The sequence below is a fragment of the Capra hircus genome, chromosome 11, assembly GCF_001704415.2.
Source record: "Capra hircus breed San Clemente chromosome 11, ASM170441v1, whole genome shotgun sequence".
NCBI classification, from domain to species: domain Eukaryota; kingdom Metazoa; phylum Chordata; class Mammalia; order Artiodactyla; family Bovidae; genus Capra; species Capra hircus.
This window is the reverse complement of record NC_030818.1, coordinates 72,640,850-72,663,118: the sequence shown is the minus strand read 5'-3', so window position 1 is coordinate 72,663,118 and position 22,269 is coordinate 72,640,850. Positions and strand designations below refer to the sequence as shown.

Genomic DNA, 22,269 nt, shown 5'->3' with positions numbered 1-22,269 from the left:
GGAAATGAAAATACCATGAAAATGACAGCTATTACAGTCTCAGCACCGACTTCTGTGCCAGGCAGCACTTTAATACCTGTGCAGATCTGATCATCTAACTGACCTAATAACAATTAGGTTGAATACGCACTTTTTGTATGTGTGAAAACTGGGGCTCAGCGAGGGTAAGAAACTCACTCAAGGTCACACAGCAAGCAAGCGAAAAAGTTGAGCCTCAGACTCTGGCCTTTGACTTCTAGGAAGCAAGCCTCTGTCTGCTGACCTTCTGGTGCTCCAGGTGGACCAGGAGCTAAAAGCCAGGACAGGCCATGGAGACTGGCAGGTTTGGGGACCTCAAGGGTGCTCAGAGGATCCAGGGGCCTCATGGTCAGGTTAGCCTGAGCAGGAACTGTGGCAAAGCTTCAGGATCCCATTTACCAGACCTACATCCAGCCCAAGATCATGCCAGGAGCCGTCCCTGAGCAATCTAATATACTCTGAAATTGCTCAAACTGAGTCAGGCTGACCCAGGCTCAGACATGGAGATCTAAAGGAAGCCATACGTTCCCTTTCTGAGTCAAGTCCCAGACTCAGGGTCCAGAGCCTCAGTTGAAGATAAGGGCCCCAGAGGGGCTGTGCACTGATTCCATAGAGACATCTGGAAGGTGGGGGCAATTTAACAGCAATTTAACCAGAGTCGGAGAGGGCTAACCTGGAAGCTGGGGATGAAGGGGACCCTGCTCTTTGAGAGACCAGTGGTATGTGAAAGAAGATTCCCACAGATTAGACATTTAGGGTGGACAGACCCCTTCTTAGAGAGCTGAGTCAAGGCAGCCGTGGATGAGGAAGAAACTGTCACATGTGGTCTGCCCCTCCCATTAAGTGTCATCTGCGGATCTGGTGACCAGGCCTTTTTGTCCCATGCAAGTCACAGATAAGAAGGTGGGAAAGCGTTAGACATGGGCAGAGCCACCCTGCTCCCCTGTTTATCAGTCTCTTGGATACTTTTTTTTCAGCTGGCTAAATCTATCCAGATGTACTGTCATCCAAGCCACACTTCTTTGTCACGTTCATAGGAAAATCACGACACAGTGTCAGAGGTGATGTTGGAAACTTGTTCAGAAGTGATCAGGGCTTAGTCTGGCCCTATTTAGCCCTGGCAGCCCAGGGTGTCTGCTCTCTCCCCTGAGCATCACTGCCATCTGCCCCTTGAGCCACGGCCGGTGTTGCTTGGAACCCATATCAAAGCTGCCCCTTCCCTTTACAGACAAGGTATAGACACTAACCCTAATGTAATCCGTGCTCCTGTCCCTCCAAGGAGTTAACCTAGGATCAGCTTATATGTGTGTGTGTGACCTTCCTAAGATATTCTCCGTGTGTGTGTACATATGCATGCATGTATAGCCCTTTATTTTACTAAAAGTAGCACCCTATGTGTACCAGACTAGTTTACCAAAGTAAGAGTGAAATAGGTTTTTAAAAGCCGACAGCACTATAATTAATAGTATTAATACACAGTATTCTATACCACTTCTTTACCCCTGCTCTCTAGAGGCTGAATTAAAAAAAATTTTTTTTTTCTATTTCCCTTGGTTTTTCCTTAATATTTGCATAGTATTTCTAGAGATGGTGCTGATATTCCCACTTGGTATGTTTTCATTGCAGACTTTATTTTGTGACTTCTTACTGTTAAAAAAGAGAGAATTTATCTCTATCTATAACCTGCTGGATGGCATCATGGACTCGATGGACATGAGTCTGAGTGAACTCCGGGAGTTGGTGATGGACAGGGAGGCCTGGCGTGCTGCGATTCATGGGGTCGCAAAGAGTCGGACACGACTGAGCGACTGAACTGAACTGATAACCTACTTCAGGCTTCCTTGGTGGCTCAGGTGGTAAAGAATCTACCTGCAAATTGGGAGACCTTGGTTCAATCCCTGGGTTGAGAAGATCCCCTTGAGGAGGGCATAGCAACCCACTCCAGTATTCTTGCCTGGAGAGTCCCCATGGACAGAGGAGCCTGGTAGGCTACCGTCCATGGAGTTGCAAAGAGTCAGACATGACTGAGCGACTCAGCACAGCACATATATACTACTTCTTCCCTTAACATCCCAATATAAAATGATTTTCCTGAATCAAAATTCAGTGTTTATATTATTGTTACATGTATGTATTAGTACATATTATATATGTATTATTCAAACATTGCTCACACCTGAGTTCCCTAGTACAACGTGATTACATTTTCTTTCTTGCAAGACTGTTTTTCTTTTGCTTAGGTTTCAGTGTTTCTGTTATTATTTCGTTCTCAAACTTTCTGCAGAACTGTGAAGTTCCTCTTTGTGTGTTTATATACCTTATATCATCCATAGGTTCATTTTGTTTTCCTGGAGCTATCGCTCCCGGAATTCCTAACTCCTTAATTCTAATCTGGATGCATTGCTTTTCATGCCTGCTGCACTGTAATCCTTGGGTTTCTCTTCACTCTCATTTTTGAAATGCCATTGTGTTGCGGCCCTCTGTTTTCTGGTTCTTATGTCTTCTTTTTTCCTTAGTTTGAAAGTGAAAGTTGCTCAGTTGTGTCCAACTCTTTGCAATGCCATGGACCATGATGCCATGGACTACACAGTCCATGGAATTCTCCAGGCCAGAATACTATAGTGGGTAGGCGTTCCCTTCTCCAGGGGATCTTCCCAACCCAAGGATTGAATGCAGGTATCCAGCACTGCAGGCAGATTCTTTGCCATCTGAACCACCAGGGAAGACCAAGAATACTGGAATAGGTAGCCTATCCCTTCTCCAGAGGATCTTCCCTACCCAGGAATCGAACTAGGGTCTCCTGCATTGCAGGCAGATTGTTTACCAGCTGAGCTATCAGGGAGTTCTTTTTCTTAGTTTACTCACTAATTTTAATGAAGAACTTAGTTTACTTGATAATTTTAATGGATGCTGCAGAAGCTGCCTGCATGAGGTAATTGTTTTTAGAAGTCACATATCAAAAAGTATTGTTTCACCTTCACTCTTGATTCATAGTTTAGCTATGACTTAATCCTACATTGGAATTTTTTCCTTTGAATTTTGAAGGTGTTTGGCCACCGTCTTCCAGCACAAGTCTAAAATTCTACTTCCCGATCCTCTGTATGTATTCTGTTTTCTTCCTCTGTGGATGTTCTTAAGATCTTCTAAATACCTCTGGTGTCCTGAAATATATTAACGTAGGCTTAAAAAATTTTTTTTTCCTTCAAATACGTAGTGTCTCTCAGCTTTCAATTCATGTGCAATTGCCAAGTCTGTAACGAGCTGACTGGCAACTCCTCCGTGCTCATCTCTGTTCCTGGAGGTCCTGAGTCAGAAGCCTGCATGGCTAGCTCTCTCCACGTGGTGAGCTCCTGTCCTCTGCTGGGCTGGGGAAGGGGTGCTGAGTGGATGGCAGGGCAAGAGGAGAAATCATAGAACGCCATCTTTTTGTTTTCACCGGAGCCTTCATCCTGGCATTCAGAAAGGGGCCTTTCTGGATCCTTGAGTCCATCATCCCAATCCCTGTTTTCAAGCATATGTGCTTTCAACTTTCAGCTCTAAGCCTGTATCGTGGATCTCTTTGTTTTCCACTTCGGAAATTTTTTTCTCTCTCTCATCTGCTTTCATCTCTTGAGTTCTCCCTTATGAATTTCTTTCTTTCTCTTTTTCTAATTCTAGCTGTCCTTTTAGTAGGGAAAAGAATTTTTTTTAAAAAAAAGCTCAATTCTCCATGTTCACTGGAAGCTATGGCACATTGCTTTTTTAACTTTACAATATACCTTGGAGATACTAATCCACACCCAACATAAAACTTCTTCTCTAAGGACAGTGCCATGGATGGATGGGCCCATCCACATTTATTTCATCCATGCCCTCTTGATTCAAGTGCAAGGGCCAGGTCAAAGTGCCTTTCCCTTTCTGAAGCAGGCTTCCAGTCCTTCCCCCGTTCTCTTCTATCCTTCACAGCTCCTGGCAGCTGTTCTACACCCTCCGCTGCTCCCCAGAGTGTGGTCTTCCTAATCTGGAGACTCACCTTGGTTTGAAGCAGCAAAGAGCTCTCTCCCTGGTATCACCCCACACATCTTAGCATTTTTGTCCCCACCTTCATGCCAGTCCTGCTCTGCCTCAGTTGAAAGTCTCCATGATGGTGAAACACAAAGAGAGTAGACACTCAGCCACTGCACCTCCTCTCTGCCTTCCTGGAGCATTGGCATCCCCATCCCTCCTCCAGCACTGACCCATCCTGTTCTAGAGCCCAAAAGGTGGGAGTCTCATGGGCAGAGGCTGCCCAAGGGCCAGGCACCAGGCCCTCATGCTTAGGCATGGCACTGACAAAAGACAGGGTTGGCAGGAGGTGGCTTTGAGAGAAGTTGGTTAGAGAAGTTGGGCTGAAGTGGAGCCTTTGCTGGCCTCTCCCTGGGACCTGCCTCCCCAGCATAAACAGATGAGGTGCGGCCCCTCCCATGAGGGGCTCACTTTCAATAGGAGTGGAGAGAAGTGTGAAACAGGAGGTAGGCAGGGGCTGTCTCATGGCCTGTGTGGGCAGTTCAGAAAAGAGGAGTCCCTACTGACAGCTCCCTCCTAGAACATCTGTCTCAAAGGCCAATAGAGAACACATGAAGATGGAAGGGCTTCCCTCCCACTCTCCTCTCTCTTGCCTGACTTCCCCCACTCAGCTCCCACCACCGCATTGGTGGTGGGGATGGGGCACATGTGAGGGGCCCTAGGGATCCAGAGAAGGCCATCTGAGAACGTTTGAGCTTTCTAGATGGAAAGAGGAGCAGGCATGGTCATGCTGAAGTGGAGAGAGGATAAATTAGTGCAGAACAATCCTGTCCTTCCTGTTGACATTTTAGACATGTCCACCCTTTGCCCACCGTTTCTACAGCTAGATATCTCTCCTATGGATTTACTCTCACTTGTTGAATAAGCTTTGTTTTTGTTCAGTTGCTAAGTCACGTCCAACTCTTTGCAACCCCAGGGACTGCAGCACTCCAGGCTTCCCAGTCCTCCACTATCTCCTGGAGTTTGCTCAAGTTCATGTCCACTGAGTTGGTGATGCTATCTAGCCATCTTATCCTCTGTCGCCCTCTTTTCCTTTTGCCTTCTATCTTTCCCAGCATCAGAGCCTTTTCCAATGAGTTGGCTCTTTGCCTCAGGTGGCCAAAATATTGGCACTTCTGCATCAGTCCTTCCAATGAATATTCAGGGTTGATTTCCTTTAGGATTGACTGGTTTGATCTCCTTGCAGTCCAAGGGACACTCAAGAGTCTTCTGCAGCACCACAATTCAAAATCTTATCAATTGAATAAGCTATTTTTACATAAATGTTTACTATAACATTATTGATAGAACTAAAAGTCATAAACAACTTAAGTGTATGTTATGGGGGGAGGTGGTAAAATAAATGACATTTCCTCTATAGGAAAGAATGTCCCATAGTCACAGAATGAGAGATCTCTATGTGCTTTATGTAAAGATAGCCAACATGAAAACTTGAAAAAAGGTCCAGAACAGTATAATGCTACACTATAAATTGGTAAATGCTGCAGTGTGAATGAGATAAAAATTTTGAAGGATATTTATGTAGATCTATCTATGAAAATTTTTTCTGGAAGCCTTGATGAGAAACCAACTGTGAACAAGGGTTATCATCAGGGAGAAGGCCTGGGAAGGAGAGAGACACTTACTTTTCTTTTAGAATATTTATGCTATTTTAATTTTCTGGCCATGCTCACATCTTACCTTTCAATTTTTATTTCATTTTTATGCAAGTGTTCCTTTTTTAGAAAATATCAGTGAGATGCATAAGTAGTAGGATGTAGAGTTTTGTCATATTTTTCTTTATTTCTAAAATGAGCAAACACTCGTTTTAAAAGGAAAGCGATGACACCCGGTGACTGTCCCTGGTCTCCATCACTTCCTGTGCCCTGGACACTCACCAACCCCCCACCCCCATGCCAGGAGAGTCTCATGGTTGCGGCAGAATCATTGCCCTGCCAGGGACCCCGAGTGGGAAGTGCAGCCTCCAGGCTGGGTGTTTTCTGGGGAGGGTGAGTCCAGCAGAGACAAAGAGGTGAGAGGGTTCTGTGGCTCTCAGGGCAGTTTCCTCACTCCAGCCTCCCTTCACCCCACCAACAATGCCCTGGAGACCCCCTTTCCTCCTCTCACGAGTTTCTGATGAGCACCTGGCCCAGGCTGAGCGCTCTTACATCTCTCATGCTGTCTGCTCCCTCTGCGGCCCTGTGAGGGAGCCTCGTGTTGGCTGTCTTGGCCTGGAGCCTTCCTCTCTGGCCATCACCAGCATAAGAACAGGGGGTGGACTGCGCACTATTATACCCACCATGCTGGGAGGCAGTGAGGCGAAGCTTGGGAGGGAAGGGAGGACTAAGAGGGATTCAGCGGGGCATCAGCTTTACCCAGCTAGAGGACCACCTAGCTGCATGCGCTGCAGACCTGTTTCCCAAGTTCTCTCCTCCATGTCCTCATCATCCCAGGGAGGCCCTGTCCATCTCTGCGGTTCTATGAAGAAACTTCGCCATGGATCCCATAGCAACCTACAATCTGACATTTCACTGTAGTTGGGCCCTGGGAATCATGACCTTGGACCCGGGACTGGGGTCTGTCTCTGCCTGTCTGCTGCCAGCCTCGTCTCCAGGACTTTGTAGCTCTGAGCAGGGATCACATTCAGGGACCAGGGTGAGGCTGTACCAGGGTAAGATTTCAGCTCCAAGGAGAGGGAAAGGGGGCCCCCTCTACTCACCACAGGATTTCATTCCTGGTTAAGAAGGTCAAGGCCTGAAACAAACCACAGACAGGTGACTTGCCCACTCCGTCCAGCCCTGCCCTGGCCCTCTGGGGAGTGGGCAACTTCGGGGGTTGGGAGGAAAAGCTGACGCTGTCATTGAACAACCAGGGAATGGAGGCTCCTAGCCCTCAGCAGCAGATGCCCGAGGTGGTGGCAGAGGGGGAAACAGTACCCCATCTCTGATGGCCTTGGGAGGGAGCACAGCGGTACAGGCCTGCAGAAAGAATCGGAGACAAGGCGAAAGCCCTGGGATCTGGAGCAGGAAACAAATCGGGAGGGGCCCTCTGAGGGCCAGTGTGGGTCACATGGATGTAGGTTTAGTGAAGGGAGGGACTACAGTGAGAGTTTTCCCACCTCTCCCACCTGCCTTGGGAAGCTCCCACCACTGCCCAGAATCTCCTGCTTGATCTACCCACCTGGTATTCTTCCAAATCCTCCCAGTGCATCTGGTACCTCAGACATTGCCCCATGCCAACCCCACCCTTCTCTCTGCCAGCAGCAGAACCTCAGCCCCAAGGGCTCACCAGCTGTGCACCAAGTAGTTGGTTGCCATGGCAACCTGCATTCCACCTTCTGCCCATTCTACCTGAGTCCCTGAGTGGGCAAAGAAATAGATTCTTTTAGTTCCAGAGGCCAATGGACATCATCCCCAAAACAGCGAACAGAAGGGCAGCCCAGTAGCAGGTTCAAGAATCGTGAGCCAACCTTCCAGATCTGCCAAAGGCTGACAAGACAAGTGTCCCTGGGCAAGCCACTCAGCCTCTCTGTGTCTCAGTTTCCTCATCTGTAAACTGAGGATGATGGTCATGGGATTGTGGTGAGGATTGTTTGAGTCAATACAGATAACAATGCCTTGTACATAATAAGCTTTCAATAAGTGTTAGCTATTAGAACCATGGCCCAAGGACTATGCCAGGTGCAGGAACACAGAGATGAGTAAGCATAGACTCTGACATCAAGAAGTGGCCCAAAGAGCGCAGTAAAGGGCATTCCACCCCATCCATCCTGTTCCTGCAGAAGCCAAGGGCACAATCAAATCAGGATGATACAAAGAGGGTCTATTAAAGGGACTCTCCAAAGACAAGGTCAGGGTGTGTGGAAACCACTCAGGATCACACAGAATCCAGGCTAGTAACCACAGAGCCACTACCAGTCCTGGCCCAACACACGGAATCAGTACCCCTGTACCATCCCCTCGACTTCTCCCGATCTCCCGTGGGGATGGAGAGCAGAGTGGAAAGTGAATCTAGAAGGATGAAGTCTAGCACAGACCTCAGTATTGCTGTCCAGGAGTATCTTTCCAAAGCCATCCCCTCCTGGTCTCAGTGCCAGTGTTAGCTTCCCGGTCCTTGTACCCACGTCATTCCACATTTTCCCAGGTAAACAGCTCAGAAGCTTTCTCATAGAGCTAGTTTATATCTCTGGAAATGTGGCTGCTCATTCTTCATCATCTGCCCTCCATGGAGAGGGAGACTGGCAGAAGAAACCCAGGAGCCTTCAATCCTTATTTACTAGACAGACACAAGTAAAGTACCTACAGGATGCCAGGTGCTCAGCTTGACTCTGGAAGAGACGGGTGAATGTGGTGTCAGCTTTCAAGAAATGAATATTTGCCACGTACGCAGACACACACACACACCATGGGAGATGGGGTAGATGTCATCAGAGAGGTAATATGAATTATGAGTATTTAGAAGAGGAGAACCCTAGGCAGGAAATCTTCATGTAGGTGGTGGCATTTAGGTGGTTGTTACAATGTCATAGTTAAGAATGTGGGCTGGTTGCATCACTTCTTGCTGCATCCCCTTAGGCAAGTCATAAAACTACTCTGAGCCTCAGTTCCCTCATCTGTAAAATGGGAATAATAAATCTCTGCAGTATTATTGCAAGGCTAAAATTAAATGATAGATATAAAAACCTCTAATTTAGAAAGGTGCCTGGCACAATAAATTCTCATTAAAGGGGAAACAATATTATTACTTTTTAAAGTTGGGCCTGAAAGAAAGGGTAGGATATGAGCAGGCACAGTCAGTAATTTCCTCTCATCTTCTGGTAAACTGTCTGAGCGTCTATTCTCATTTATTGAGCAGCTTCTTTCACTAGTCTGTGCCCATAGTGACTGTCCCTTATCGTCCTCACAGAGCCCTGGGGAAGATGGAAGTTGGTGAGGTTCTGTGATGCTATGGGGTCACTTGGCTGGCCAGGGGCTGAAGGAGGATCTGAAGCCTGGATTGAGGTTGCAGGCCTGGGGGTCTCCCCAGTGCTGACTGGGAGCCAGGGGAGCTGCCGGGCCGCACCCCAGAAGGCTGCTTCCTTCTCAAGTCTCTCTCAGCCCTCCTGTCCTAGGAGGTGCAAGTGGCAGCAGGCTCTGGCATGTGCCTTTAACACCTGGTTGCTACACACTACAGGGAGAGCAAAAACATACTGGAGGGAATTCCCTGGTGGTCCAGGGGTTAGGACTCTGCACTTTCACTGCAGGGGTGCAGGTTCGATTCCTGATCGGGGAACAAAGATCCCACAAGCTGCACAGTGTGGCTTACTTACTCAACTCTTTGTTGAGCCAGGCAATGAGACAGAATGATTAAGCCAGACAGACAAGGCCCTACCTTAATGGAACCAGAGGCCCATAGGGAAACTAACAACCCCTTAGATTGTGATAGGGCTATGAGAGAAATAAAGCAAGAATGAAGGGTGGGCAGGAGAGGCTTCCTGAGGAGGGGCCATCTGAGCAGAGACCTGAGCCACAAGGAGAGGGAACCAGGCTAAGTCTGGGGAGTTTTCCAGACCCAGAAAGCAACGACATCCAGCTAGAATTTAATGACACTTTTTGGCTTTCCTTACGTTTATTTATACTCTTTCCTCCACTTTGAAAAAGATACAGGCTTCCCTAGTGACTCACACAGTAAAGAATCTGCCTGCAATGTAGGAGACCTGGGTTCAATCCCTGGGTTGGGAAGATCCCTTGGAGAAGGGAATGGCAACCCTCCAGTATTCTTGCCTGGCGAATTCCATGGACAGAGGAGCCTGGTGGGCTACAGTCCATTGGGTCCCAGAGAGTCGGACACGACTGAGCGACCAACACTTTCACTTGCCATATATAACTGTGATATGTTCCCTTTACAAATATTACTTGGTGAAAATAAACAGACAATCTAAAGGAAAATATTAAGTAAATAATTAGACAGGTGGTGAAGAAATATACCAGAAATCACAAAAATGTCTCTGCCTCACTTCACACACAGGTAACCAAGGTTTGCAGACTCTGCTACCTTCCTCTCTCCTTTAGTTTTCATGCCCTCACATGACCCTTTTCCCAACTCCTGCCCACTCCACCCCTCGCTACATACAGGCTCTCAACCTAGAAAGGGCTTTCAGCGGTTCCTACAATTAACAATAGTAACCATAAGAATGTCACCTTACATTTGCATTGCATCGCTTTGTAATTCCAAAATGCTTTTCTACATGCCATCTCATCTGCTCAAGAGATAAAAGCCCAGGCTCCTTAAAAAAAGAAAGAAAAATCCCCATGCAATTCTGCCTCAGTACACTAACCAACCAGCATCCTTACCTTCCTCCAGCCAGTTAAATCTCTCTGAAAAGGGTGTAAATGAATAGATAATGCTGTGAAAGTGTTGAACTCAAAATGTCAGCAAATTTGGAAAGCTCAGCAGTGGACCCAGGACTGGAAAAGGTCAGTTTTCATCCCAATCCCAAAGAAAGGCAATCCCAAAGATGCTCAAACTACCCCACAATTGCACTCATCTCACACACTAGTAAAGTAATGCTCAAAATTTTCCAAGCCAGGCTTCAACAGTACGTGAACCATGAACTTCCAGATGTTCAAACTGGATTTAGAAAAGGCAGAGGAACCAGAGATCAAATTGCCAACATCCGTTGGATCATCAAAAAAGCAAGAGAGTTCCAGAAAAACATCTGCTTTATTGACTACACCAAAGCCTTTGTGTGGACCACAGCAGGAAGATTCTTCAAGAGATGGGAATACCAGACTACCTGACCTGCCTCTTGAGAAATCTGTATGCAGGTCAGGAAGCAACAGTTAGAACTGGACTGGAATAACAGACTGGTTCTAAATGGGGAAAGGAGTACGTCAAGGCTGTATATTGTCACCCTGCTTATTTAACTTATATGCAGAGTACATCAAGAGAAACACTGGGCTGGATGAAGCACAAGCTGGAATCAAGATTGCTGGAAGAAATTAACCTCAGATATGCAGATGACACCACCCTTATGGCAGAAAGTGAAGGAGAACTAAAAAGCCTCTTGATGAAAGTGAAAGAGGAGAGTGAAGAAGTTGGCTTCAAGATCAACATTCAGAAAACTAAGATCATGGCATCTGGTCCCATCACTTCATGGGAAATAGATGGGGAAATAGATGGGGAAACAGTGGAAACAGTGTCAGACTTTTTTTGGGGGGGCTCCAAAATCACTGCAGATGGTGACTGCAGCCATGAAATTAAAAGACACTTGCTCCTTGGAAGGAAAGTCATGACCAACTTAGATGGCATATTATAAAGCAGAGACATTACTTTACCAGCAAAGGTTCATCTAGTCAAAGCTATGGTTTTTCCAGTGGTCATGTGTGGATGTGAGAGTTGGACTATAAAGAAAGCTGAGCACTGAAGAACTGATGCTTTTGAACTGTGGTATTGGAGAAGACTCTTGAGAGTCCCTTGGACAGCAAGGAGATCCAACCAGTCCATCCTAAAGGAAATCAGACCTGAATATTCATTGGAAGGACTGATGCTGAAGCTGAAACTCCAATACTTTGGCCACCTGATGTGAAGAACTGACTCATTGGAAAAGACGCTGATGTTGGGAAAGATTGATGGCAGGAGGAGAAGGGGACGACAGAGGATGAAATGGTTGGATGGCATCACCGACTCACTGGACATGAGTTTGAGTAAACTCCGGGAGTTGGTGATGGACAGGGAGGCCTGGCATGCTACAGTCCATTGGGTCGCCGAGTCAGATATGACTGAGCGACTGAACTGAACAGAAAGCAGGCCCAGGCCTGCCCAGACAGTTCTGCATGCTTCCCTTCTAGGGTCCTTCCCTGCAGGAATCCTCTGCATGGGATAAAAAGAATTCTTCGCAAGGTTTCTGTCACCTGCCAATGAACTCCACCAACTGTTAAAACGGTCACCCCTACTCCAACCTTGATTTAGACGTCTCTTCAAATTCAAAAAGGACTGAGAAGGGACTTGTATCCAGAATACATACAGAAAGCTAACAGCTCAACAATAAAATACAAAAAGGCCAACTGAAAAAATGCACAAAGGATTTGCATAGACCTTTCTCCAAAGAAGAAATATGTGAATGGCCAAGGAGCACATGAAAAGATGCTCACCGTCATCAGCCACGAGGGAGGATGCAAATCAAAACCACAGTGAGGTACCCCTGTGCACCCACTAGGATGGTGAGGATGTAGAGAAATTGGAGTCCTACTCTGCTAGTGGGACTGCGAAATGGTGCAGCCACTTTCGAAGAGAGTTTGGCCGTTCCTCGAAATATTAATGGCACCCCACGCCAGCACTCCTGCCTGGAAAATCTCATGGACGGAGGAGCCTGGTGCACTGCAGTCCATGGGGTCGCTAAGAGTTGGACACGACTGAGCGACTTCACCTTCACTTTTCACTTTCATGCATTGGAGAAGGAAATGGCAGCCCACTCCAGTGTTCTTGCCTGGAGAAGCCCAGGGACGGGGGAGCCTGGTGGGCTGCATAGTCCAGTCTACGGGGTCACATAGAGTCGGACACGACTGAAGCGACTTAGCAGCAGCAGAAGCAGCAAAATATGAAGCCGAATTACCATATGTTAAGAGCAGGACAACATGCCCAAAATGGAGTCGCTCATACTAAGCCCCACATCACCAAACTGAAACTTAATTACAGTTACAGCTCTCCCAGAAATGGAATCTTAAACCTGTCGATCAGGAATCAGCACTAGTGAAGGCTGACAGACCCCTGCATCCCTGCAATCCACACTTTGCTGCTATACTTCCTTATTCCCCTTCCCTTCTACCTATAAAAATCTTTCCTTTTGGGAATTCCCTGGTAGTCCAGTGGCTAGGAATCTGCGCTCCCCAATATAGGGTTCACAGGTTCGATCCTTGGTTGGGGAACTAGATCCCACATGCCACAGCTAAAGATCTGGTGTACTGCAACTAAAACCCGGTGCAGCCAAATAAATAAATATTTTTTAAAATTTACCCTTTTGTAGAGCTCCTCAGATCTCCTTTCTCCCTGCTAGATTGAATACCACTTGACTCTTGAATCTTTGCTGCTGCTAAGTCACTTCAGTCATGTCCAGTTCTGCGACCCCAGGCTCCAGTGTCCATGGAGATTCTCCAGGCAAGAATACTGGAGTGGGTTGCCATTTCCTTTTCCACATGAATCCTTAAAGCCAATAAGAACTTTAAAACTTACTCAGATGAATTTTGTTTTTTAACACATACAGCCCAACAATTCCATTCCTGGGTATATACCTAAAAGAAATGATAACGTTTGTTCGCATAAAAAACTTGTACATGAGTGTTCATAGCAGCATTGTTCATAACAGCCAAAAGGCAGAGACAGCCCAAGTGTTCATCAACTGATGAATATATAAATAAAATGTGACATATCCATACTATGGAGCATTACTCGGCAATAAAAGTACATGATGTATTGATACATGGTACAATGTGGATGAAGCTTGAAAATATTAAATGAAATGAAGGAAGCTATTTGCAAAAGGCCACAGATCGTATGATTTCATTTATATAAAATGTCCAGAATAGACAAATCCATAGAGACAGAAAGTAGATTAGTGGTTGCCAGGAGTTTGGGGAAGGGGAGTATGGCAGAGAGGGGTTACTGCTAATGATACAGGATTTCTTTGGGGGATGATAAAAATATTATAAAATTAGATGGTGCTAAGAAATGTAGTATTAGAAACAGAGATAAGTCAATAAAGGAAAGGGACACAGTTCTGTGAGTCCCCAGGGTCAGGGACGCCCTCTCTGCTCACCCATACCGGGATATGAGATGTCCAAGGACTCACCAGCATCCTCCTCTTGGAAGCTGTCTGGATGCAGACCCCACAGGTGTGTACCTCATGCAATCTGCGCTTATTTTCTCTGTTTCTGTTTGGAACAGCTCATTTTACCGCACCCAGTTTGCACCACCAAGTTGACAAAAGTGAAGCAGGACCAGAGATCAGAGTCATCTTTTATAGGAGAAAACAAATTGTTTACGTTTGTTTCCTCTTAAAAATAAATACCTAAAAATAAAATTAGATGGTGCTGATGGTTGTACAACTCTGTAAATACACTGGAAAATATCGAGTTGTACATGCTGAGCGAATTGTATAGCTGCTGTTCATTCACTCAGTCATGTCTGACTCTGCAATCCCATAGACTGCAGCACGCTAGGCTTCCCTGTATAGAAGGTCAATTAGATCTTAATAAGGTTTTTGCAGGACTTCCCTGGTGGCTCAGACGGTACAGCGTCTGCCTACAATGCGGGAGACCAGGGTTCAATCCCTGGGTCAGGAAGATCTTCTGGAGAAGAAACTGGCAACCCACTCCAGTACTCTTGCCTGGAAAATCCCATGGACAGAGGAGCATAGGAGGCTCCTACAGTCCATGGGGTCGCAAACAGTTGGACACGACTGAGCGACTTCACTCTCTCATTCTCAAGGATTTTACTAAAAATTATTTCAAGGAGTGTGTCAGTGCCTGGCACATAGTAGGCCCACCATAAATGTTATTAAAGGAATGTATACATGAGACACAAGATTTTGGAATAGTTTCGGATCCATTTCCTCAGCCGGAGAGTTTTCTGGCCCAGGGGGATCCACCCACTGTAGTTATTCAGCTCTGGAAGCAAGGGGGTGGGGGGGGGGCGGGAATCTTGCTGGAGCAAGCTGCCGAATTCTGAACATCAGCTAGGTTTTTGTTTGAATTCCCCACAGCTGAGCAAACTGCAAAGTCACCCTCTGCATGGAGAAAGGACTTTCTCAATTCTTTTGGTGTGGCAAGAGGCAGGTCTGGGGCTGCTGAGCCTGGGGCATCCTGGGAGGCAGGAAGATAAAGTGAGGAAGGCCTGCCCTTGCTGTCCTAGGGACAGAAGGGATGAGGAAAGTAGTGAGGACTCCTGGGTGCTGAGAATCTTGGTGTTCGAGTCACCCTTCCTCCAGCTCACTGAAGGGGAGGGTGGTGGGGCTGCATGTCTCTAGAGTTCTGCCTATGGTCTCAGCCATTCCCAGCACAGTGCAGAGTACAGGTGCCCCAATGCCAGGGGAGGTGTGACCAAAGCAGGGCTCTGGGTGTCCCTGGCCATGCAGGGGACCCAGAAGCTTTCTTATGCCCTAAGGAGAGCACCAGAGGGGCTGAGAGTTCAAACAAAGGCCTAGCCAGGATGCGGAGCCCAGGAAAGCACTTTCCCCAGGAGCAATGGGAAACCATGGACCTCCACAGGGCAGGTCAGCACATTACCCAGAAGGCTAGAGGTGACTCTCATGCCTTATTGGGCCCCAGCAAAAATGCACAGAACAAACAGGGACTCTTCCCCATAGCCAGTGAGCCTGCCGCAAGCACCCTGATACAGCTTGGGGTAAAGAAAGAAGAAAATGAAAGTGCTAGTCACTTAGTCATGTCTGACTCCTTGCTACCCTTGGACTGTAGCCCACCTGTCTCTTCTGTCCATGGGATCCTCCAGGCAAGAATACTCGAGTGGGTTGCTACACCCTCCTCTAGAAGATCTTCTGGACCCAGGGAAAGAAGGGGTGACCACAACTGAAACACTGAATATTTACACAGAGGGACTGGCTCATCCAAAGAGACTGTTTAAACCTGTTCTTTGTTTCCCATTTACATTGTCTGAGGGGCAGTAGGGCTGATGGAGGGATGGAAGAGTGGGGGACCTGAAACAGAGTAAGTCTTCAAATAGATGGAACACTTATATGGGAAAGAAATCATTCAACTTGGAAGATACTGAAGTATGATTAATGGCAAGTCTAGGGAATGGAAGTCTGAGAGGAAGATCTGGGGTTTTTCAGAGAATAAACTCTACCTTGCACACACCCAGGAAAGACTCCATGGCCAGGCCAGGAGAAGAACACTGAAGTAACAGTGCCTGGAGGGGACCTAGGAAGACAGGGGAGAGCTCCAGCCTTGAGGGGGGTCCTTGGGCCCCGGTGACCTTCACCAGCCCAGTGAAAGAGCCTGGACACTGACAGTGGGGAAAGGAGAGAAGGGTGTAGAATTCTGGACAGGCACTCCCCCACACTGCCCACTGCCTTCAAGCAGGACGGCTGTTTACCATACCACATGTCACCTTCAACTCAAGGGCAGTTCTCCTGCCTCTGGGTCCAGCTTCTGGGATGAGGTTGGGACATGGGCCTATGCTTGGAGAAGACCCAGCCCCATGACAGATGAGCAAGGCTTCCCTGGTGAGGTAGGAAGCAGGTATGCACACGTGGGCCCAGTGCAAGTTTGCACGAACCCCAGGTAGTTAGAGTCTACCTGGGGTTCATGCAGACTCCACAGGCGAAAGGCACAGTCCTCCATAAGACTCCCCTCACTTCAGATATGAGGTGCAAATTCTGGGGCTTCCCAGGCCATCTGCACTTCTACTAAGGGGCCACTATCCCCTCAGGTTTGACGATTTGCTAGAACAATTCACAGAACTTAGGAAAGCAGTATACTGATGTCTAGTATTATAAAGAATACCAATCAGGACCAGCCAAAGGAAGAGACACAGAGTGAGTGTCAAGTCTCGGAGAGTCCCGAATAAGAAGCTTGTGTGTCCTCAGGATGCATCACCCGCCTCCTGGACCATTGATATGTGACACTGATCAAGAAGCGCTCATCGAGCCCGAGTTCAGCATGTTTATTGGGGTTTCATCATGTAGGCATGGTTGATCAAATCATTAGGCACGTGACTGAACTTACTCTCCAGCCCTCCACTCCTCCACAGAGGTCGGGCTGACATCAGCCGGCTCAAAACCCAACCCTCTAATTGCATGGTTGGTCTTTCTGGCACAGCCAGCCCCCATCCTGAGTCATCTCATTAGCATGAGCTCAGACATGGTCTGAACAGCCCACCAGGAAGAACGAAGATACACACTCCTATCACTTGGGAAATCCGAAGGGTATAGTAGTTCCCTCCCTTGAGCCATGGACATAAGCCATCTGAATTCTTTATTACACAACACTAGGAAATCTGGAGTGGGTTGGAGTACAGTTAGAGAAATGAAGAACTAGATCCAATCTTTGGAAAAGAAAGGGACCGCTTCCTCCCCAAAGGAAGAGTGAAATTTATTGGGGGGTTAAACAGATTTATCCAGAGGAAGAACATGGACAGAGAATATCTTGAAATTTAAATCTTTGTGTTCTTTTTCCACCTTATCATGAGAGAATTTTTTTTTTAAGTCTCCCGTTCACATTGCCGGGGGGAAAAGTAAAATTGTTATAGTAGAGGAAAAGAGCTAGAAACAGCCAATATTCCTTTTTTCTTATGAACAAATCAGGTTTTTGAGAATCCCAAAAGAAGGCTGAGGGAAGCAGAGTCCAGAGTTTATAAAAGGACAGAGAAGAAGTATTATGCCACCAGGGAGGTGGGGCAAAGATCTGGCAGGGCTGCAGCCGCTGCCACTGCCAAGGCTGGGGAGCTCGAGCCTGCAGACGAAGCGTTTGCTCACCACGGAGGGAGCACCACTCACTGCCCAGAAGGAGGAGGCACACGAGTGACCCACGGGTCCAGCCTCGCTGTCACTCAAGGAGGGTCCAATAGAACAGCACTTTGTTTCCCAAGGCTCTGCTGAGCCCCTCTGAATTGCTCAGGTCCACAGACACTCCCAATCCCATTTTCAATGTCCCAGGACACCACAAAACTTCGCAGAAAAGAGGGTGGGGGACCTCGGCACTCAGAGGGTGGAGGACTGGGGAGAAAGGTATGTAAGGAAAGCCCCAGCTCCTGTTCCTTCGTGGGGCTGGACAGTGGCACCCCTGCCCCTTTGCAACTTGTCTCAGATGCCCTGGTGACCTGGATCCCACTCTGACTTCCAGGGCTGCTCTGGGGTCAGGTCTAAAAGAGCTTGATCCATCTCAGAGTCTTGCCTCAAGGACTGTCTGTGTTTTCTGTCCAAGGATTGCTCTAACAAGAAGATTCCTCTGCCTTGGGGTAAGCATAGCCCAGAAGTTTAGGGTGACACTCCGGGGTCGGGGGGGGGCGGGTAACTATCCACCTGTCAAGGTGGGAACTGGTAGAGAAAGGTCCCCTGCCAGCATGGCTGGGTGACAGCTGTGGGAAGCATTCTGTGGCTTCTCAGCAGGGCCTGATGAGGTCGAGGTCACAGCCCTTGAGACAGAGTGATCTGGACAAACACTCCCAACTGGGCTCTTCCTCTTTGTCCATCTCTCTCCTCAGCCCCTCACTCATGTGTCCTGGGATCAGCTCTCAAGTAAACCAACTGCACAAAAATGCTGGTTTCAGTCCCACTTTGAAGGACACCTCGCCAGGACACCCAAGGCATTGTTGGGAACCTCTTGGGAGGCTGCCCTGCTACATGACAAAAAAGGACATTCCAAAGATTCTGCATTCTGACTGGAGCCGCCCTAAATTTTTAGTTCTAAATTCCTATCGACAAACCTCAAAGATCACCTTGCTGGTCCCCTTCATCTTACAGTAGTCTTGGGGCTGGGCAGGAAACTCTCGCGACATCCCTTGGGGAGTCGAGGCAGAGTGGGCTCTGGAACCCAGCTCCTTCCCAGGTCTCCTCCCTCCCAATAGGCCTCTAAAAGCCGCTTGCCCGAGGTCACCCAGCTGGTTTAATGAGATCCTATCTGTGGAAATGTCTTGTAAACTGTGAAGCATTATAAAAATGCTATTTGTCATGATTTGTGCCAGACCTGGGATTGGAACCCGAATCTACTGGCTCCCGGGCCAGTGCGTTAAGCCCAGCAATAAGAAGAGGCATTAGACAGCAATTTAGCATTCTTTATTTTTAGAGTCACGCTCTCAGAGACACTTGCTAACTAGAAACCCCATTCCAGCCTCCCTCTCTCTCCCTGCACCGCGTTCTGCTCGGTGGCTGGCAGGGTGGGGGTGGCGAGGACCTCTATCTTTTATTCCCTGATTCAAAAACCTATTTACAAATCTTCTAAGATATCTCAGGCACTTTGCTGGTGCTGAGCATGTGGTGGTGATCGAGACAAATATAGCCCTGGCCTTAAGGAGATTGGCATCTGGTGGGGAGGAACGTAGTCAGTAATCGCTTGGTTAACTCTACAGTTGTTTCCGTGCTGTGCTGCAGAGTGCAGGACACATTGACAACGCCTAACCAGTTCCAGCGGTCAGGGAGGCTCCTTTGAGAAGGGGTTTAGCAGAGACCTGAAGGATGCATGGAAGAGAATCAGACAGGAGACGAGAAGGGTGTCTTCTGGCAGGGGAGCCACCAGGCAGAAAGGATCTCAAGAAGGTGCTGGCAGAGTTGAGAAGGGCTTAAGGGTGGAATGTGTGTCAAGGGCAAGAGTCAGGCAAAGCAAGACTGGGAGAGGAGTTGGGGTTTGAACACACGGGGTGGGTGACTCCATGAGGGTTTATCTTCAAAGCTTTCCTCAGAGCGATGGATGTCATTGAAGGGTGTTATGCTGAGGAATGACATAATCAGATTTTTGTGTTCAAGGGGTCATTCTGCTCCTAGGGTGGCTGGCGAACATGCTGGAAGGAGGCCAGCCTGGCTCTGTGGAGGAATGTGAGGAGACTCCTGAGTAACGAGGGAGGGGGGAACAGTGCTGGGACAGGGCAGCAGTGGCGAGAAAGAGTTGGATGAGTTTGTGTGACATTTTCAGGTGGAATCAGCAGCACTGGGGGGTTGGATGTGAGCGGGGGGTGGGTGCGGATTGCCAGTGGGGACCTTCGGGATTCTGACATAAGCAGCAGGGTAGATGGAGGACACACCCCTTCCCGAGACTGGGAGCCCCAGTGAGGGACAGAAGTCAGGGAAGAACATGATTTTGGATGTGTTGAGTTTCTTTGTGGCAACTTCCTGGAGATGACAAGTGGCAGTTTGGTCCATGGGGCTAAGAGCTTAGAACAGATCTCTGAGCTGAAGACAGACATTTGGAAATGTTCCAGCGTAGGTGATACTCAGATCTTGTGAATGAGATCCATCTGCGACCACAGTTGTGATGGAGACACATTCTCTGCCCTCAGGGAGCTTATATTATAAAGAAGCAATTAGAGGATGCACTTCTTGTAACGTCAGGGTGGCTCTTTAGAGACCAGTTCTCTCACCAAGAGCTAGCTGGGCAAAATCCAAAAGCTATCTGCTTGCAGGCAGTTGGGATTTGAAAAGTCAGGATCCTAGAGACTTGGGAGCATATGGAGGTGACATTCGGTGCTACATGTACCCTTAAGGTCTCCCTGGCTCATGAGCAGCATGGGACCAAGAGACTAAAAACAAGCAGAAAGTGATGGTGAACTGAGTTAGAGAACTTGAGTTAGAGGTTTTGGAGATCTCATAGGGTAAGGAGAAAAATTTGGTGTTCAAAATACCCAGGCAAGTGGGACTTGAGGAGCAAGGTGTCAGAGAAAGAGAACAGAAGCACAGTAGGTTAGTTCCCAGTTCCCAGTCGCTCTTCCCTGAAGGCACGTGCCGATTCAGAAGCAGCGTCGACTGGAGCAGTGAGGGCTGAGTGGAAGGCATGACTGAGACCAGAAAGCTGAATGGTGTTGGGGCAGTAAGATGGGGCTGGGGAAGTAAACTGGAAATCAAAGGCCCACCCAAGAGGAGGGACCCTAAAACACAACCAGATTCTCCGGGAGAACCCCAGAAGAATGAGGCGCTAGGAGCCTACGTGCATCAGAAACAGAGAGCCTTCAAAGTCTGATCACCAGCTTCAAGCCACCTCATCCCCAGGCTGGATAAAGATGGCCCTCCAATGCTCAACGTGCCTTCCAGAAAGCCGAAATAAATCCTTTCTGATGAAACAACATTGGTCAGAGCCAAAAACATATCTCTGGACTTCCCTGGTGGTCCAGTGGTTAAGAATCTGCCTGCCAATGAAGGAAACAGGGGTTTGATCCCTGGTCTGGGAAGACGCCACACGCTGTGGGGCAACTAAACCTGTGCAACACAGCTGCTGAAGCCTGTGCTCCTAGAGCCTGTGCTCGGCAACAAGAGAAGCCGCTGCGGTGAGAAGCCTGTGCACCACAGCTAGAGGGTAGCCCCTACTTGCCACAACTAGGGAAAGCTTGCATGCAGCAACAGAGACCCAGCACAGTCCAAAAAGAGAGTATCTCTATAATAGAAACAGACCCACAGGTGATCCAGATAGTGGAGTTACCTGACAGACTTTTAAGGAACTGTGATTTAAATGGTCAAGAAAATCGATGACAAGAGGGAGAATTTCACCAGAGAACTGCGATCTATGCACCAGAATCAAATGGAAATTAAAGTGGCATGGATAGAATTCAGCAATTAATATCCTTGAAGAACGGCTAACGTTTTTTCATTCAGCCAGGAGGAAGGGCACCTCAGGGGCAGGTAAGTGCCCTATGAAACCTCACAGTTGGCAGCCTGCAAATAGGATGGAGGGTGGGGTGTGGGGCTGGCAGGGCCAGCGGCAGCATTCTGTGCAGGAAATTCAGAGAAGGCCAGTTGGAACAACAGGATGCTGGAATTTGAATGCTGGATGAAGAAATTTGAATTTTGTTCCGCAGAGAGTGAACAGTAGTTCTGTTTGTCAGTATCTCTGGGTTTACTTTGCCTCTGGGGTCAGTTTAGAAAAAGTTTGAAAAAAAAAAGAAAGAAAAAATGATATAGTTTGCATTTTTAAGTTACTTTTTAAAAACATTAAGAAATCAGTATCTGAACCAACACTTAAAACATTTTTAATTGTTTCTCCATCCACAAAGAGCCTCATCTTTTGGGCTATTTTTGTAACACTCCATAACAAGCCTATATTATAGTTTCGGACTGTAGCATTGAACTTTTAAACAAATTTTGGTATTGAGCAAGAGCTTTTTCGGCTGGTTTATTTTGTCCTTCCTTTGCTGACCTTGTAAACTACTTAATTGCGAAATGTGGCTTGTCTCAGAGTGCCTCTTAAACATTGTATTCTTTAAAATAGAGATTTTCCATTGCACGGGAGACCAGCAGCCATATCAACATACTCGCACAACAAAGCAAGGCTCCTCACTTCCACTTACTTAGAGACATATGGTTTTCATCAGCCACTTCTCTCTTCTTGGCAGAAAAGCTGGCAAGGGTTTAAATTTTATTTAGCAAAGAGCCCATCCCTCTAACACCAAGCCCCCACTCTGTTCTATCTCTTCCGCTGTCCCACCTGACCCTGCCTCCTTCTCCATTGCCAAAGTGTGCCCCCAGTCTCCTGCCAGGCAGACCCAATCAATTGAATCACCCACCTGCCGGGTCTGGTCAGCGGAGATCTGAAG

At 47.6% G+C, this 22,269-nt stretch overlaps 1 protein-coding gene and 1 non-coding gene across 2 annotated transcripts in view; one reads left to right on the top strand and one right to left on the bottom strand.

The window, feature by feature from the left end:
- CIB4 (calcium and integrin binding family member 4) overlaps positions 1-7,330 on the bottom strand; it is a 52,401-nt gene extending 45,071 nt beyond the window's left edge. The window contains exons 1-2 of the mRNA XM_005686930.1: positions 7,222-7,330; positions 6,761-6,795 (exon numbers count right to left, since the gene is read on the bottom strand). Of these exons, the coding sequence (XP_005686987.1) occupies positions 6,761-6,795; positions 7,222-7,275 (89 nt within the window). The 5' untranslated portion in view covers positions 7,276-7,330. The remainder of the gene's footprint in view (positions 1-6,760; positions 6,796-7,221) is intronic.
- Positions 9,241-9,312, top strand: TRNAE-UUC. The gene has a single exon. It is a non-coding gene; the product is annotated as a tRNA-Glu (tRNA).